The following is a 16249-nucleotide window of genomic DNA, read 5'->3' on the forward strand; positions in this document are numbered from 1 at the left end:
CTCAGTGCATGAAGTGTGTGTAGACGAGACCTAAGGCCACTTTCCACCTTGCTGGTGGTGTAAAAGGGCATCCAGGTGGGTGTTCATTTCATTTACACTCATTTCAAGGCCCTTCTGCCCTACCAGAGTGGTGTAAAACCACCTCAGTGTAAACAGGAATCAAGCCCAAAGGGTCCCACCAATGATGTCAACTGGAGTGGCGGGCGCTCAGCATTCCTGACTCGGACTGCTCTGGTCCTCCTCCAGCTGAGGCCTCGTCCTGTCCCTTGCAGGTTTTGGCCCCGAGGTGTGCCCATAGAGGTGATGGCTGAGGTTTTCAGTGCTGCCATTCACTGCAATGGGAGCTGTGCCTCTAAGTCCCTTAGGCTGCTTTGAAAATCTCATCTGATGCTCCTACAAAGCTTCCCTGGACCAGAGCTCCCTGCTCCGTGGTTAGTGACTGTACGACTGGCCCTGACATGCCCAGAGCTCACAAACTGAAATCATCGGGGTGGAGGGACTGCACAGCTCTGGCAGGACCTCCGTTTTAGTTCTGGTCAGAAAGTCAGCACCTCCAGCAACCCTTTAACACCACTGCAGTGAAGCAGATACCACGGTGACACGTGCAGTACAAAAGCTGAGCTCCATGGGAGAATGACACCCTGGCTGGGATGATTTAGGGGATTGGGCCTGCTTTGAGCAGGGGGTTGGACTAGATGACCTCCTGAGGTCCTGATATTCTATGATTCCCCAGCCTCTCTTCCTAACCCTGTGCTCAGACATGAGGACCGGCCTGTCTTTGGGTGTGTCTACACTGCAATTAGGGGGGTGACTGTGGTGTGGGTAGACATACCGGCGCTAGCTTTCCCTGCATTCATGGCTAAAAATAGCAGCGTAGATACAACTCCAAGGGCTTCAGCACCCTGGATGGGCTTGTATGGCCTTGGCTGAAGCCTAGACTGTTGCCTCTACATTGCTATTTTTAAGCCACGCTAGTTTGGGTGTGTTTACCGGGGCGGCAACCACTCTTTGGATTGCAGTGTAGACATACCCTTAAGAGTGCAGCCCAGTCAATCATTGCACCATCAATCAGTCCAGTGACTCAAAACTCTTCAGCAAATCGAATTATACCCCGGTCTCCAGCTATGTACAGAGAAAAGACACAGGAGACTGCATGCTGTATAATTGTCTTACATACACCCAGAGAAAGGCAACGAAAACTGAACAGCACGTGACACCTTCTGGTCATCATCCGCCATCCATCTTCGTTAGACAGTCGTCACTCACCTTCGGCTTCGGACAATCGCTGGACACTCTTCATGAATTCACTCAAATTCACCTTCCCCTCCGCTGCAGGGGAGAACAGGCAGAGAGAAAGACAGACCAGGAGAGCTGGTTGGCACGTTCGCAAGGAAAAGTTTTCCCAATTTTTGTCAAAATCAAAACAGGCCACGGGAACATGTCAATTTCAAGGACATTTTCCATTGGAAACCGTCTAAGTGAATCATTCTGACTCTCTCATTTTGTTTCGATAATGTCAAAACATTTCATAGCAATAAGGTAAAGCCATTTGCTTCGACTTTATCATTTCAATTCATTTTGTTTAGACTTTTTATTATAGTAAATATTCATTTAATTGTATATATAATATTAAACATAATAAAATACAGTATATATGTTTTGACATTAGCGAAACGGATATTTTTACCATATCAAAACCAAAACATTTTCACATTGTCAAAACCAAGTGATTTGTCATTAGAGAAACAAAATCTTCCGATGTTTCTGAATAGAATTCATTCGGATTTTCCATTCTGCAACAAATTTCAACTTTTCATTCCAGTTTGGAACAAACCCACGTTTTTGAAATGCTGGACTTTCCTGCCGAATGGAAAATTTTGGCCTAAATTTGTGCAAATAATGAAAGCGACTGAGCCCAATTCTCCTTTGCAAAGTGGCTATAAGTCATTTTGGTAGCATTTCACACCCAATTTGCATGGGCATAAATGGCTACACATGGTGAAATGCAAGGGATGGTTGGGCCCAGTGAAATTAGCATTAGATATTTGAACTTCATGGGGTACAGAATTTTCTCCTCTCTTTCCCCTCCATCCCTGGGGTGAGCGGGAGGGGAAAGGAAATGAGAGGCAGGGGAGGGAAAAGGCTCCTCTGAGCCCTACAAGTGGCTGTAATGGATTGATCTGCATTTCCATCGCCAGAAGACGTCCTGGAAGATGGGCACAGAGTCCTGCGGGTTAAACACGCCAAAGACAAATCCTGCTATGCAGCCGCTCTATTTACTACAGCCTAGTAGGTGGCGAGAAGCCTGACGGGGAACATGTTGCTAAGTGATGAGGATCATGCACCAGCCCGTGTGTTCTCAGACACGCCCACTCCTGCCCTCCGCCCCGCCCATTTACCCTGTGCCCTTGTGAGAGAAGGAGCATGCAAGAGGCTTGAGAACCACTCAAGTGCAGAGGATACGAGTGCCTAGCATGTGTAAAGGGAAATCTGGCTGATGGTGCCACAGGAATGGGGTGAGAGTGCACTGAGCAAAGAGAGGTTCTTGGTCTGCATTAGCAAGGGGAAGTAGATCCCTTTATACGGATGTACCCAACTCCCTCTCTTGGGACGAGCATCAGTACGAAAGCACGGGTGTCTCCAGAGAGATCTGTAATGCTCACCGTCTATTTCCGTGTGCTTCAGCGCCTCCTGGAGCTCCTCTTCAGTTAAAAAGATTCCCATGTTGCCCAGAATGGAGTCCAGGTGACTCGTAGCAACCCTGTCCCCTTAGAGGGAGAGAGACAAAGAATTAAATGCTAAAATCCTAGCGAGGTTTCACATGGCTGGAGAACATTGACCTGACACTGGACAGAAGGGTACGTCCGCTCTGCAAGCAGCACATGTAGACAGACCCACGCTAGCTCTGATCTAGCTAGCGTGAATAACAATAACAGCAAGCTACAGCTACATGGGCTGTCCAAGCCCAGCCAGGATGCTGGGTATGTACTCGAGTGACTAGCCCGTACTGCCACGGCTTCACTGCTATTGTTATTGGGGCGAGAAAGATCAGAGCTATCCTTGGGTAGGTCTGCATATGCTGCAGTCACACCTCTGACTTCAGTGTAGCCAGACTGCGATTGGATCTGCTCATTGTGTTGCTCAGTAAATGTATTAGCAACGGGCCTAATAAATAAACTCTCTTGGCTGTTTTGTCCCTGGGCTTCCCCTCAAAGCAGCAGAGAATTTGGGTGAAATCCTTCCAGGTGCAGAGGGCCTGGACACTACTCATGTCCTATGTGGAGAGTTTAAGTAGGACATACATGTTGCTCAGACCGTGCGCTGGGCACCGGGATAGGTTTCACATTCGGGGCACCCAGAAAAATGGAAAAAAACCCTCCTTTCTTGATGGCTAGATCGTCACTAGTGACAATTGAAATGTTCAATTTAAAAGCATAAAGCCTCCACTACTTGAGCTGAAGGACCAGATGATTTTGGGGGGAGGGATAGCCGTTTGGGGGGTGGGCCGTTTAGGGATCTGGGGGAAAAAAATAGTTGGGGATTGGTCCTGGTTTGAGCAGGGGGTTGGACTAGATGACCTCCTGAGATCCCTTCCATAGGCAGCGCCCCTGCTGATACAGAAATGAGAGTCAGGCATAGGTCTACCACATTTCATCCAACTTTATCACTAGGTCTTGACTTACTCTCAGCTTTGGAAGCCCTCCGTGTGCTGATCACATTCTTCGTAAAGTCACTCACATTTACCTTCCCGTCTCCTGCAAAGAGAAAGTGCCAGGCAGGCAGAAAGACAGCGGTCTGTTCCGAACAGTTTTCCACTGAAAAATGTCATTCTGTCGAAATCAAAACATTTCATGGGAACGGGTCAATTTCAACAGACGTTTTGACGGGAAAAAGTTGTCGTGTTTGGACAACGCTGAAACATTTTGTTTGACTTCTAGGATAATAAAGTATGATTTTAAATATTATTTTACAGTTTTCTATATTATAGCTATGATGTTAATCTCATACAGCAGTAAAAATGAAATGAACCAAAATGAAAACATTGAGATGAAATGTTTCAATGGTCCCCAACTGAACCTTTTCTGAATTTTCATTTTGTGGGAAACTTTAAAATTTCAGCTTCTTCTGATTTGAACACATTTTCCCCCGCTCCCCCCAATCTTTGAGCTCACAGATTGTTTATGTCTATGGTTGTTTAGGTCTACAGAGAATACAGCGCTGTACCATGCTGCTCACCATCCACCACGACATGCTTCAGCACTTCTTGGAGCTCCTCCTGTGTTAAGTGCATCCCCATTTCAGCCAGAAGAGAGTCCAGGTCTCTGATATCAACCTTTTTCCCTGGGATAGATGGAGAGAAATACTTCAAATAATAGCAAAATGCCTGACTTTTCATAGCACATAGCACCCCATTATTCACCACTGTCATGTAATGAGGATATGTTTTGAACAAAGTATGTCTTGTGAGGTATCATTCTAAAAGTCTTGATCTGCTACACAGTAATATCTCGTTGGATTGTGTGTGCTATCGTCGTGTGTGAAGTTATGAAGTTTGGCTAAGTAGGTGTTACTGAAACATGTCGTGAGGTTGAAAACACCCATAAGCAGCCTTTCAGGTACAATAGTAAAAAGGCCAAACAATGTGAATGGCTTATTGAGGAAATGCAAACAAGCACCAGGATTACCCCAGGAACTGTGTACAATAGAAACCTCTCAGAGAGAGCACTACACACTGGGAACTGTCTGACCCAGCTCACAGCAAAAGAGCTTTCCAGCAAGTGGGAAGAAGATATAAAAGGGGGAAAATGACATCATGATGGTACCTCACTCTCCCTACAACAACAGACCTGTAAACACCTGAGGAACAAAGACTGAACTGGGGGAAGTGATGGCCCCGGGCTAAAGGGATTTTTAGCCTGTGTATGAAAACCTGGGAAACCCAAGCTGCAAAGCAAAGGCATCTTGTGCCTTCAGAATCTGCCAGCCTGTTTATCACTCAGGGTGAGAATTTGCTAATTCATATCCTACCTATCTAGTGTGTTAAGCTCAGTTTGTGTTTTTTATTTGCTAGGTAATCTGCTTTGATCCATTTGCTATCACTTATAGCAGGGGTGGGCAAACTTTTTGGCCCGAGGGCCATATCGGGGTTGCGAAACTGTATGGAGGGCCTGTATGGCTGTGCCTCCCCAGCCTGCCCCCCGCCCCATCCGCCCCCTCCCACTTCCCGCCCCCTGACTACCCTCCTCAGAATCCCCGACCCATCCAACGCCCCCTACTCCTTGTCCCCTGACTGCCCCCTCCTGGGACCCCCTGCCCCTAACCGCCCACCGGGACCCCATCCCCATCCAACCCCCCCCACTCCCTGCCCCTGACTGTCCCGAGCCCTATCCACACCCCTGCCAGGCCCCCCGGGACTCCCACGCCTATCCAGCCACCTCCCACTCTCCACCCCCTTACCATGCCGCAGCAGGAGCTCGCAGCCCCACTGCCCGACCGGAGCCAGCCACGCCACCGCGCTGCCCGGCAGGAGCGGTGGACCAGAGTGCGGGCGGCGCAGCGAGCTGAGGCTGCAGGGGAAGTGGGGACAGCAGGAGAGGGGCCGGGGACTAACCTCCCCAGCCAGGAGCTCAAGAACCGGGCAGGCCGGTCCCACGGGCTGGATGTGGCCTGCGGGCCGTAGTTTGCCCACCTCTGACTTATAGTCACTGAAAATCGATCTGTTGTAGTTAATAAACTTATTTTATGTTTTAATCCAAACCAGTGAGCTTTGACTGGAGTGCCTGGGGAAAACCTCTGCTTGGTTTCCACATGTGTGCATTGTTCTCTTCGCACTGAGGGAGAGGCAGACCAGGTATTAAACCCATATACTGGCCAGATTTGACCAGGGCAGGACGGTTCTGCTCTGGGGTCCTAGGCTGGAAAGCTGGTGGTGAGAAAGCCTGTGTGTAACTGCAGCTGGGTGGGTGTGTCCCTTCCTAGGTGAATGCTGGTGAAAGTGCAGGCTGTCACAGCAGCATAGTGTGAGAGGGAGCGCGGGCTGGTGGGTCAGCGGGCTCAGTGGTTCCCCAGTTCCTGATGGCACCCCGGGGGGAACCAGTCACACTGATGTCTGGGTTTTTTGATCTGTGGAAAAGGTGGCCACCATAAGTGGAAGGAAGGAGCCGCCGCTGCCTCTGGGGCCAGGCGGCATGTGGCGTCCAGGATCGGGGCCTTGGAGGAAGAGGCGGGGCAGGGGCCTTTGGGGGCCAGTTACCAGCCATTAGAAAGGTGGCAAGCCTCGTGCCACTTCTACTGAATCTTTGTGCCATCGTACAACTGATCCTCAGTCCCTGGGCCTTATCCCGTGAGATGTTGAGTGCCATCAGCTGCCAGTGAAGTTAAGGGTGCCCGGCCCCTTGCAGGACTGGCCAATACTGTGAGAATTCACAATAAATACACCTGCCACATGCTTAGTGTTTATCATGGTCCATCCCTCTTTGACAGCAACTCCTCACTGCTCACCTTCACTGTAGGAGAATCTCCGGAGGGCTCTCACGCCCTGCAGAAACTTGCTCAGATACACCTTCCCGTCCGCTGTGCAAGAAAGAGAGTTCAGGGTTAAAAGAGAGGAGATACAGGCCCCATGGCTGGCATTTTTAAATATTGTAAACGGCACACAGAGAACCAGTCAATTGTGCAATTGTCAATAAGGCATTTGCACCTGCATTTTGCCCTTGGCGCCAACAGATGGTGCGTAAGAGAGGCAGACCGATTGCATGTGCCAAACAGAACACAAAGGAGAAGTGGGCAGGGCTGGGGGTATGCCCATTGAGATAATGCCTCTCATTGCATTTTGAGTATTGCTGGGAGTGGTCTCAGGAGGGGGATTACAGTGAAATACAAGCTGCCCTCCACTAAATTTGAGCAAAGTCAGATTTAAGTCACAGACACTGTAGACCCAGGTCTGCAGCCCCAGCTCCTGGAGTCATGTGATTACATTAGATTCAGCTTCATTAAAAAAGTATGATCCTAGCGGAAAGGTTAAGCAAAAAACCTCGAAAATGTGACCCAAGTGTAACCGATGCAGTGAAGTCTGCCTGAGTCTGCAGAGAGCCTGAAACAACCTCTCAGAGAGGTTTGAACTGCCCTAGTCATCTCTCTGGTGGGGTTGTGGGGTGCAGGCCTGTATCATGGTGTGCCCAGGGGCCCAGATGGCTCTAAACCCAAGTCACAAGGCTGTGGGGGCTACACTCTTAATCCCAAGACTCGGATTGTCAAGGAAAACTTTGTTTATTCTGGGACTCCAAACTTTTTCTCGAGGTGCTTCTTGCAGACTGAGAACTCCCCAGGGCACAGCTACGGGCCGGCAGCAGCACCCACCCCCCCGCACATTCTAGGCCTGCGGCAGAAGCTCACTCCCAGTGTCCTCCCCGACTCTTAAAGGGGCAGCTCCCATTTCTCTCACATCACTTTGTGTAGCTATTGACCAAAACAGCAAATACAACAGATATTCAAAATTATGACTAACTAGAAACAGGGGTGGCCCTAATTCTCAACCCCCCCATTCCTGTTCCAATCAGGTGGAATTCCCCTGGCCTGTGGAGCTGCAGACTAGAACGGCCTGCGAGCGCTTATCCCACGGCGCCAATTAACTTACCTAAATTTCCAAGGGTCGGGCTGGAGGTGGTGATTCCACCAGTTTACATTTTAGGGTTTTTTTTTAAATGGATCGCATATTTTCTTTCAACAATCTTGTGTACACACACACGCACACACATCCTACAGGAGCCCAGAATTTTTCACCCCAGTACATACCATCAGTCCCCTCACTGCAGCTGCTGGCCCCAGGGCTGAGTCCACACCACGCTCAGCCCGCACTTCCAGCCTGGCCCACCCAGGTGCAGTCACTCCCCATCCCTGAGAGGGAACACGTGCTGCTGGAAGTGGGATGAGGCCAGGCAGGCCCCCGGGTGGGAACCCTGGTGCAGAAGCCGGGCCCACGGCTGCAGTGAGGAGCGGCAATACTGGGTGCCCCACAGACCACGCAGGTTTGGCCCCACCGCCCCTCCATCGTGAGCAAAACTGAGTGAGCGGCATTGTGACATGGTGCACGGGGGCTGCTGGGCCGCTCAGGTTTGGCCCGTCATGATGGAGGGGCCTTGGAGCAGCCAGAACTGCTCTTCTTCACTGGCGCCAAAGGCATGCACAGGGCATAATGCACGTCCGGCTGCGGGCTCCCCTGCAGGAGTCTGCATTGCACCAAAATACACAGAGTGTCTCCAACGCTCACCATCAACCGTAACGTGCTTCAGGGCCTCCTGCAGCTCCTCGTTCATCAGGTAGATCCCCATGTTGTCTAGAATGGAGTCCAGGTTCCGGACATCAACCCTGTCCTCTTGAATAGGTGAAGGAAAGAAATAGCGTCTGTGAATATCACCATAGGGTCAGAAGGGACCGCAAGGGTCATCTACTCTAACTCCCTGCCGCGATGCAGGATTTGTCCTGAAACCTTGGCTAGAAAACAGAGTTCTTTCTTCTGAAATGCCGCCTCACACAGGCTGCCTGGGATTGTTCTGTCCTTCTCGGCGCATTGTTCCGTTTTGCATCGCCCTAGGAAGGTGCTGGATTCAATCCAATGGGCCTGATTAGGACCTCAAGTACCTGGTGTAGACAGGAGTAACGCTACAGGTGTCTATGGAGTGACACCGGCATAAGCGAGGAGAGAATCAGGCCCAAAACTTCTCTTCAGATAAAATCGGTTGGATGTTGCTTCTGGCCCTGAAGCCATCTGACAGCCTGGCAATGTGCAGAGAAGTGGCTTTGTTTGTGTAACAAGGCTGCCCCTTTAAAAGCAGGGCAGGCTGGGTATACAGTAAGAGAACTGGCAGAGGTAAAGTAAACTGGGGTAGACTCTGCAGAAGGAAATGCCGGCAAGCCTGGCACTCGGGGAAACTGGCGTGAAGAGATCGATTGGGCCAGATTTTCTCTTCTGTTGTGGCTAGTGAGATGGGATTTGGCCTTGTAGCCCTTGAGTCTGTACGATTTTTAACGCTCTGAGCTCAGGGATCCAGACCGGCCTGCGTCGCCCCAGTGAAGTCAAAGCAGGAGGAGAGTCAGTGTTATCCAGCAGCTGGACAATGAACTGGGACTCAGGAGAGCCGAGTTCTGTTCCGTGACACCTCTGCACCGTTTCTCCTGCACTCTCTGTTCAGACACTTTGCTAACAGGGACCGTTTCTCGCTGTGTCTGGACGGCCCCCGAACTCTAAAGCAGCCCTGATCATGACTGCAGCCTCCGGGTAACACAAATAAATACATAATCTTGAAAAAAACACAGCTCCAACGCTGAGAGCACCGCTTGAAATGCAGAGGCGTGGCTCCATCTATCAGCTTCCACCCTCCAGTCCCTCTGGTTGGAAAATTTCTGAACGTGTCAAAATTTCAATAGACGGCCTAACCCCCGCCCCATCCCCCTTTTCTTGAACTTGATCACCCTGTTTTTCAACCACCTCTAGCAGTTGTTCCGAAAATGTCCAAACTCTGATGAAAAACAAAAGCAAACAAACCAACAGAAGCGGGGGAGGGGGAATTTCCCCCTGAAATGTGTTTTTCCAGCAGCTCTGTTTGCAGTCAAGTTTCTGCTGAGTCTTTTGCATTTTACACCACAACAGATTCATAGATTGGCCAGAAGGGACTAGTGTGATCATGTAGTCTGCCCCCTGTAGAACACGGGCCAGAGAATAACTCCTAGAGCTCCAATACCACGAAGAGACCACAAAAGCATCGTTGGGTCTTTAATAACTGTGTTTCCTAACTACACACAAACATACGAGGCTTAGCTACACACATCCTGCTGTCCTCGCAGCATCACAGAACACGGGGAGTGCCACTAGAGGGCTCCCCATCTATTTTTCCTTATTCCTGTACACCAGTGGTTCCCAAACTTTAACAACCTGTGAACCCCTTTCACTAAAATGTCAAGTCTCGCGAACCCCCTCCTAAAAATGAATATTTCCAGGGATTTTCTCCTTTCCCTGAGTATAAATTATAAAAGCAGTGATCTTGGAAATATAACATTTGTTTTTATGACATGCTTATTACACACTATTTATTATTAATTATTATTTATCGTAACAGTATTGTTATTACATTATGAAAACGGGTAACACTCTTCCAAGATCTCACGTTCGTAGCTTGTATCACTTTGAATAAGCCTGTTATAAGACAAGGCTCCTATGTTTCACCAAGGAGTATCAGATGTGAAACAGCTTGAAGATATTTAAGAAGCCAACTCAAAGAGTTCCTCCTACACAAGCATTCGGGTCTTGAGCAGTCCAGGCAAACAACGCATGTTACAACAAAGCTTAAACTTGTTCTTCATAATAATTTTAAAAACAATACTAGTTGTCTATTTAATTTTAAAAACAGCAAAAAATATCCACCTCCCTTTCCATTTCTTATAAGGTGTCTTGAAGTTTAAATCTCCTCAGTGTGATAGATATGATTGCTTTGATCTGCTTAGCTCTTGGAAACTAGTCCAGGGGCTCCAGGCCGCTGTGCTGCCCGCGGTCCCTAGGGACAGCTCTGTCCACCAGTAGGGAATTTTTTTCCCCGAGAACCCCCTGTAACATTTCACGAACCCCAGTTTGGGAACCACTGCTGTACACTAAACTAGAGCCCTGTGCCGGACTATTTTTTTAATCCTGCCTTGCAAGACCCACTCCTACCTGCTCCCGCATTGTTTCTTGCATTTGTAACCTGCTCACACCTTAGATGCTGCAAATCCCGCATGAGAGACAGATTCCCCCCGTGCTCATTAGAAAAAAAAAAGGAAAAGAAAAAAAAATATATAAACAGAATTCAGACACAATTTTTACCACTAAAAAAATAAAACAAATCTTGCTCAAGCCACGTAAAAAAAACCACAAAAAACTTTAACTCCTGTTAGAACAGACATCAAATCTCTTTCTATTCCTCACTTAAATTTAAGTATTAAAACCTTTATTTAAAAAAAAAAGAAAAAAACTTGCTTTACGTTGCTGAAATTCTGTTTAGGTCAAACTGCTGAGAAATTTAGTGTTTTCCCACAAATTCCCACAGGCTTTTTTTTCTGTCCACCCAACAAAGTATGTTTTACTCGCTCCTGCTATTATGGCAGTGCATCCTGGGGGATCCCAGTCCCGCTGTAGGGCTCCACTCTACACTACAGTTTCCACTTACTTTCAGCTTGGGAAAATCGCCGAGTCTTGGTCAAACCGGTCATGAAATCTTTCAAATTCACCTTCCCATCTTCTGCAATGAGATGATCCAGGTCAGGGAGAAGGAAAAAACGATGAACAGATATGAAGTCAAAAAGGAGGGCGGGGAGGGTCCAAAGCTGCCAAAGGGTTTTGGATGGAAAAGTCCAGCCAAATTGTTGAAAGTCCTAAAACCGTAGGACCAAATTCATCCCTGCGGTATCTTCATTGACTTTGACAGCATTACACCAGGGTCGAGTTAAGCCCCTGAACGCTAACAGAGAGGCAGACATGGTGAATATTTAGGGCTGGATTCACCATTGCATTACTCTGGTTTTACACCAGGATAGGTCCATTGTGATCTATGGAGTTGTGCCCACAGCACCTTGGAGTAACACAATGGTGGATCAGTTCTTTAGCATTCAAACGTTCTCTGAGTTCCCCCCAGCCTGGAGCTCGGAGGGGCTGAGATACGGAAGGGCCTTTCTCCACATCCAAAGTCCAGATTTGACCCTGAAGAAGACAAGGCCTCCCCCTGATGTGTCTGCATGTCTGTTAAAATCCTCAAACCAAGGACAGGACAACTGCGTCACAGACTAATAGTTGCAGACTTTATCTGACCACTAGAACGACGGGCATGAGGTCAAAGGTTAATGATCAGAGAAGGGATTTTGCTCACGACAGCGCAGGAGTTGGGTTTAAATGGAATGAGTAGCTCCTACAAGCCCTAACCCTACCCCAGGTATCGTCACAAGTGTACGAACAGCACCTCCCCCTCCCGGACAAAAAGTACAGGCCTCACCAAAGAACAGGAGGCTGTTTGAGACGCTCACCCTCACAGGTAACGTGCTTCAGCGCCTTCTGAATCTCCTCCGGGGTTAAATGAATCCCCATGTTGCGCATGATGGATTCCAGGTGATGAACGTCCACTGTGTCCTCTTTGATCGCGCCAATGGCTTTCACGGCCCCTTCCATCTCTGCAAGCGTGAAGAGAAGGTGTTGTGAGGCCTCCAGTCAGCAGAGTTAGCCAACTCCCGACAGGGGAGAGGAGGGGATTGGTCGGGAACTCTGCTTGGAGAAGAAGAAAATGTGACCCTAGTTCTTAGCTTCCAAAGAGAACTCAATGGGAACTCTTAGCAGCACCGAAAGCTAGAGGTCTGATCCAAAGCCCATCCAAGGCAATGGAAATACTTCCAGATGGACATTGGTACAGGCCCTGAAAGCAGACCTGTCTACTTAAGTAACTGGAGTTCTGTCTCCTTTAGAGATGTCCCTAATGGAGACAGCCGCATCCTGCATGGAGTTTATTTATGGCCCATTTTCAGCCCTTTGTTTCCTCTCTCTGTAACCCCTGTCTGCCCTCCCTGATGAAGGAGTGGGGTGGTGAATAGATGGGTGAACTCTGGGCTGTAGGAAAGCTCAGAGTAACTCAGCTGGATGGTAATATCCTGCTTTTCTCCTTCAGTAAGTCTCTCTTCTCTGGGTACATTTCTCACGGAGAATGGGAAGAAGAGTTACAAGGGGAAATGAGTTAAGGCCACCCTGTCTAATCAGAACATCCTGCTAGGTTGCAGGTCCGTCCTAGCTGGTAGGTCTGGGTAATCATCTTTGCACGAAAAGGAGCCCCAGGGAACAGCTCAGCCATGGGCAGTTGGACACATACTGCTGGACAGAGAGCATCTCTTGGGTTAAGAAAGGCCCAGCACCGAGATCTTCCTAGCACTGATTGCTGTTACAATCTGCTGGTGGTAGTCAGACACTGGGTGGGTCTGTCTACACTGGATGTTTGCAACGTGCTGCTGTGGGAGAGCGGAATTCACCATAGGGCCAAATGCAAGCTATGGGAGAAAAGAGCCAGACATAAAACCAGGGATGAGACGGGATGCTCCGGATACTCCCTCCCTGGTGCTAAGCCCTCGTTGGAAGATCACAGTATCGACTGTTCTAAGAGCGTGGCACTGTCAGTCAAGCGATTCTTGTGTTTCATGTCCTAAGCTCTTTGTCAGTCATGAAGCAAATACTATTTACCAGGAAGCCTCAGATGTGTTGTGCCACCAACGGGCCATAAACTAGCTGCACTGGCCACTTGAGGATCTACTGGGTACAGGAATCCTTGAATGGTCTCTCATCTGGCCCCAAATGCTACAGAAGAGGATAGCTGGGCATGCCAAAGAGACGCCTAAAATGCCATAGAGAACTGTGGTCCCCTTGCAAACACAGCCAGAATTCCACGATGCAAAGCATCTTCCATCCATCTCTGCATAGCTTCAGCTCCTCACTCACCTAGGGTTCTGGAGAAACGTTTGGTGCTGGTCAAACCCTTCAGAAATTCTTTAAAATTCACCTTCCCGTCTCCTGCAAGATAACGTGCAGGTCAGATATAGAGAGGAGGCAGAACGGCAGAGTGCCCAGCTGTGCCGTCGGTTACAGGGGTGGGAAAACAGAGGCGAAGGGAAGGGAAGGTCATTCTCTGAAGCAGTGACTGACTTTGTGGGATGGCCGCCGTCTGAGCCAACACACATGGGATTGAACCAGCCCAGATACCTCCAGAGCGAAGTCTCAACTATTACAGCATGAGCTAGAGAGCCATAAAGCCCTAGCTTGGGCTGTAACAGACTCAGATCCTCTGTGGATCGGCAACAGAGAAGATCCTGTGAGACATGCTCACCAGTGGGTTACACTTGCGGGGACTCAGTTCTTAGGACCCCCCATCCCCAAAGTGCTGAGCTGGTAGGAGCCCTGGGCATTTAGCACCTCTGAAGCACAGGCCCAAACTATCTCAAATCAGGTGCCCGCAGCCCAAAATCACTGGCCATCTTTGGAAGCATGGGCAAGTCACATGCAGCCAAGGGTCCCGTGCTCTGGCGATGTCAGAACAGGGCTAGAAGGCAGGTCTCCTGGCTCCTGAGCCGCTGGATCACCAGTGGATCTGCAATGCCCTTCGGGCTCGGCTGACTGCCCCAGGAGCACTGTAGATTTCAGTGGGAGTTGCATGCAAGTTGATGGCAGCAGCACTGGACTCTAGGAACCAGGGCTCGATTCTCCATTGGGTCTGGGCACAGCGCGGGCACAGAGGGGCTGGCGATAGGTTGAGCGGAGCTCCCTGGTTCTCAGCCATCCACTGCTCCCTTTGCTCCCTGGACACGTCCCCTCCCCGGCCACATATATTGCTGGAGTGAGGGAGAGTCTGGGGCAGGAAGCAGCGATGGAGCGTGTGCAGGAGGGGGCTACACTGCCTCTGGCAGCTGTGCCATCACAGAGTCACCCCGCCGGGGGGGGGGGGGAATTCTCCGGCCCGGCGCTCCAGCTGCTTTACATTCACCGGGCACTGAGTCGGCTTGGCCGAGGAGACACTCAGCCCAGGTCAATGCTCCAAGGCCACCGGGAGGGGCCGACCCCGCCACTCGTACGCAAGCAGCGCTGTATTTGCTCATTTGACAAACACCCTGCTTGGCGGGGGCCACGGCCCTTCCTCCTCGGGGTGCCTTGCACCCCAGAATACAGCGACTGCATTAGGGAGAGGCCTTTGAGCTGGCCATACATACAGGGGAGGCTCTTCGTTCCTCTGCTCTCCCCATAGCTACAAAAGGACCCATCAGAACATGCACCATATGGATCCCTTTCCAGATGCCGGTGCTGGGCGATATCTAGACCCGAATGGTTACCTTCCCCAGCCAAAGAGAAACTCTCCACCAGGCCACTGGACAGAGCAAGGATCCCCCTTGCCACCGTTGAAAACGTTGCATTAAAAGGATCACCTGCATTGACGCTTGAACGTTCACCAACCCCACGTATTGTGCCATACACACGATTAGCCGCCTATAAACAAATGTGGGGCTGCACCCTCCCTGCTAAGGTTGCTTACCGTCCACTGTAGCGTGCTTCAGTGCTTCCTCCAGCTCTCCCTTGGGTAAAGTGATCCCTATGTTAGCCAGAGCCGACTCCAGCTGAGAAACCGCAATTTTGTCACCCTCAACCTTGCTGATGACATCCAAGGCCTCCTGCATGGCTGCACATGTGTGGAGAATATAAAGCAAAGCGTTAACTGGGTCATCTCTCTGCATCAGCGCAGGGTGGTGTCCTAGCGTGCCAGTGAAAATGAGGGAGGACCAGAGGCTAAAATAGGGAAAGAACAAGTTAAAAATTACTTCAACAAATTAGATGTCTTCAAGTCACCAGGGCCTGATGGAATATATCCTAGAACACTCAAGGAGCTGACTGAGGAGATATCTGAGCCATTAGCGATTATCTTTGAAAAGTCATGGGAGAGATTCCAGAAGGCAAATGTAGTGCCCATCTATAAAACAGGGAAATAAGGACAACCCGGGGAATTACAGACCAGTCAGCTTAACTTCTGTACCAGGAAAGATAATGAAGCAAATAATTAAGCAATCAATTTGCAAACACCTAGAAGATAATTAGGTGATAAGTAACAGTCAGCATGGATTTGTCAAGAACAAATTGTGTCAAACCAACCTAATAGCTTTCTTTGAGAGGGTAACAAACCTTGGGGATAGGCGGGAAGTGGTAGACGTGGTATATCTTGACTTTAGTAAAGCTTTTGATACTGTCTCGCATGACCTTCTCATAAACAAACTAGGGAAATACAACCTAGATGGAGGTACTGTAAGGTGGGTGCATAAACAGCTGGAAAATCGTTCCCAGAGAGCTGTTATCAGTGGTTCACAGTCATGCTGGAAGGACGTAACGAGTGGGGTCCCGCAGGGATCGGTTGTGGGTCCGGTTCTGTTCAATATCTTCATCAATGATTTAGATAATGGCATAGAGAGTACACTTAGAGAGTTTAACAGAAGTATAGGGAGCATAAGCTTTCGTGGGTAAGAACCTCACTTCTTGCATCTGAAGAAGTGAGGTTCTTACCCACGAAAGCTTATGCTCCCTATACTTCTGTTAGTCTCAAAGGTGCCACAGGACCCTCTGTTGCTTTTTACAGATTCAGACTAACACGGCTACCCCTCTGATACTTAGAGAGTTTGTGGACGATACCAAAATGGGAGGGGTGACAAGTGCTTT

General features: G+C 49.3%; 1 protein-coding gene across 1 annotated transcript in view; it reads right to left on the bottom strand.

Moving 5' to 3' along the window:
* The window catches only part of EFCAB3 (EF-hand calcium binding domain 3), a 75508-nt gene that overhangs the window by 41438 nt on the left and 17821 nt on the right, over nucleotides 1-16249 (bottom strand). The window contains exons 15-24 of the mRNA XM_065577471.1: nucleotides 15081-15224; nucleotides 13499-13570; nucleotides 12049-12192; nucleotides 11199-11270; nucleotides 8270-8374; nucleotides 6502-6573; nucleotides 4237-4341; nucleotides 3684-3755; nucleotides 2664-2768; nucleotides 1267-1329 (exon numbers count right to left, since the gene is read on the bottom strand). Of these exons, the coding sequence (XP_065433543.1) occupies nucleotides 1267-1329; nucleotides 2664-2768; nucleotides 3684-3755; nucleotides 4237-4341; nucleotides 6502-6573; nucleotides 8270-8374; nucleotides 11199-11270; nucleotides 12049-12192; nucleotides 13499-13570; nucleotides 15081-15224 (954 nt within the window). The remainder of the gene's footprint in view (nucleotides 1-1266; nucleotides 1330-2663; nucleotides 2769-3683; nucleotides 3756-4236; nucleotides 4342-6501; nucleotides 6574-8269; nucleotides 8375-11198; nucleotides 11271-12048; nucleotides 12193-13498; nucleotides 13571-15080; nucleotides 15225-16249) is intronic.

Source organism: Chrysemys picta, chromosome 24 (assembly GCF_011386835.1).
Source record: "Chrysemys picta bellii isolate R12L10 chromosome 24, ASM1138683v2, whole genome shotgun sequence".
Taxonomy (NCBI): Eukaryota; Metazoa; Chordata; order Testudines; family Emydidae; genus Chrysemys; species Chrysemys picta.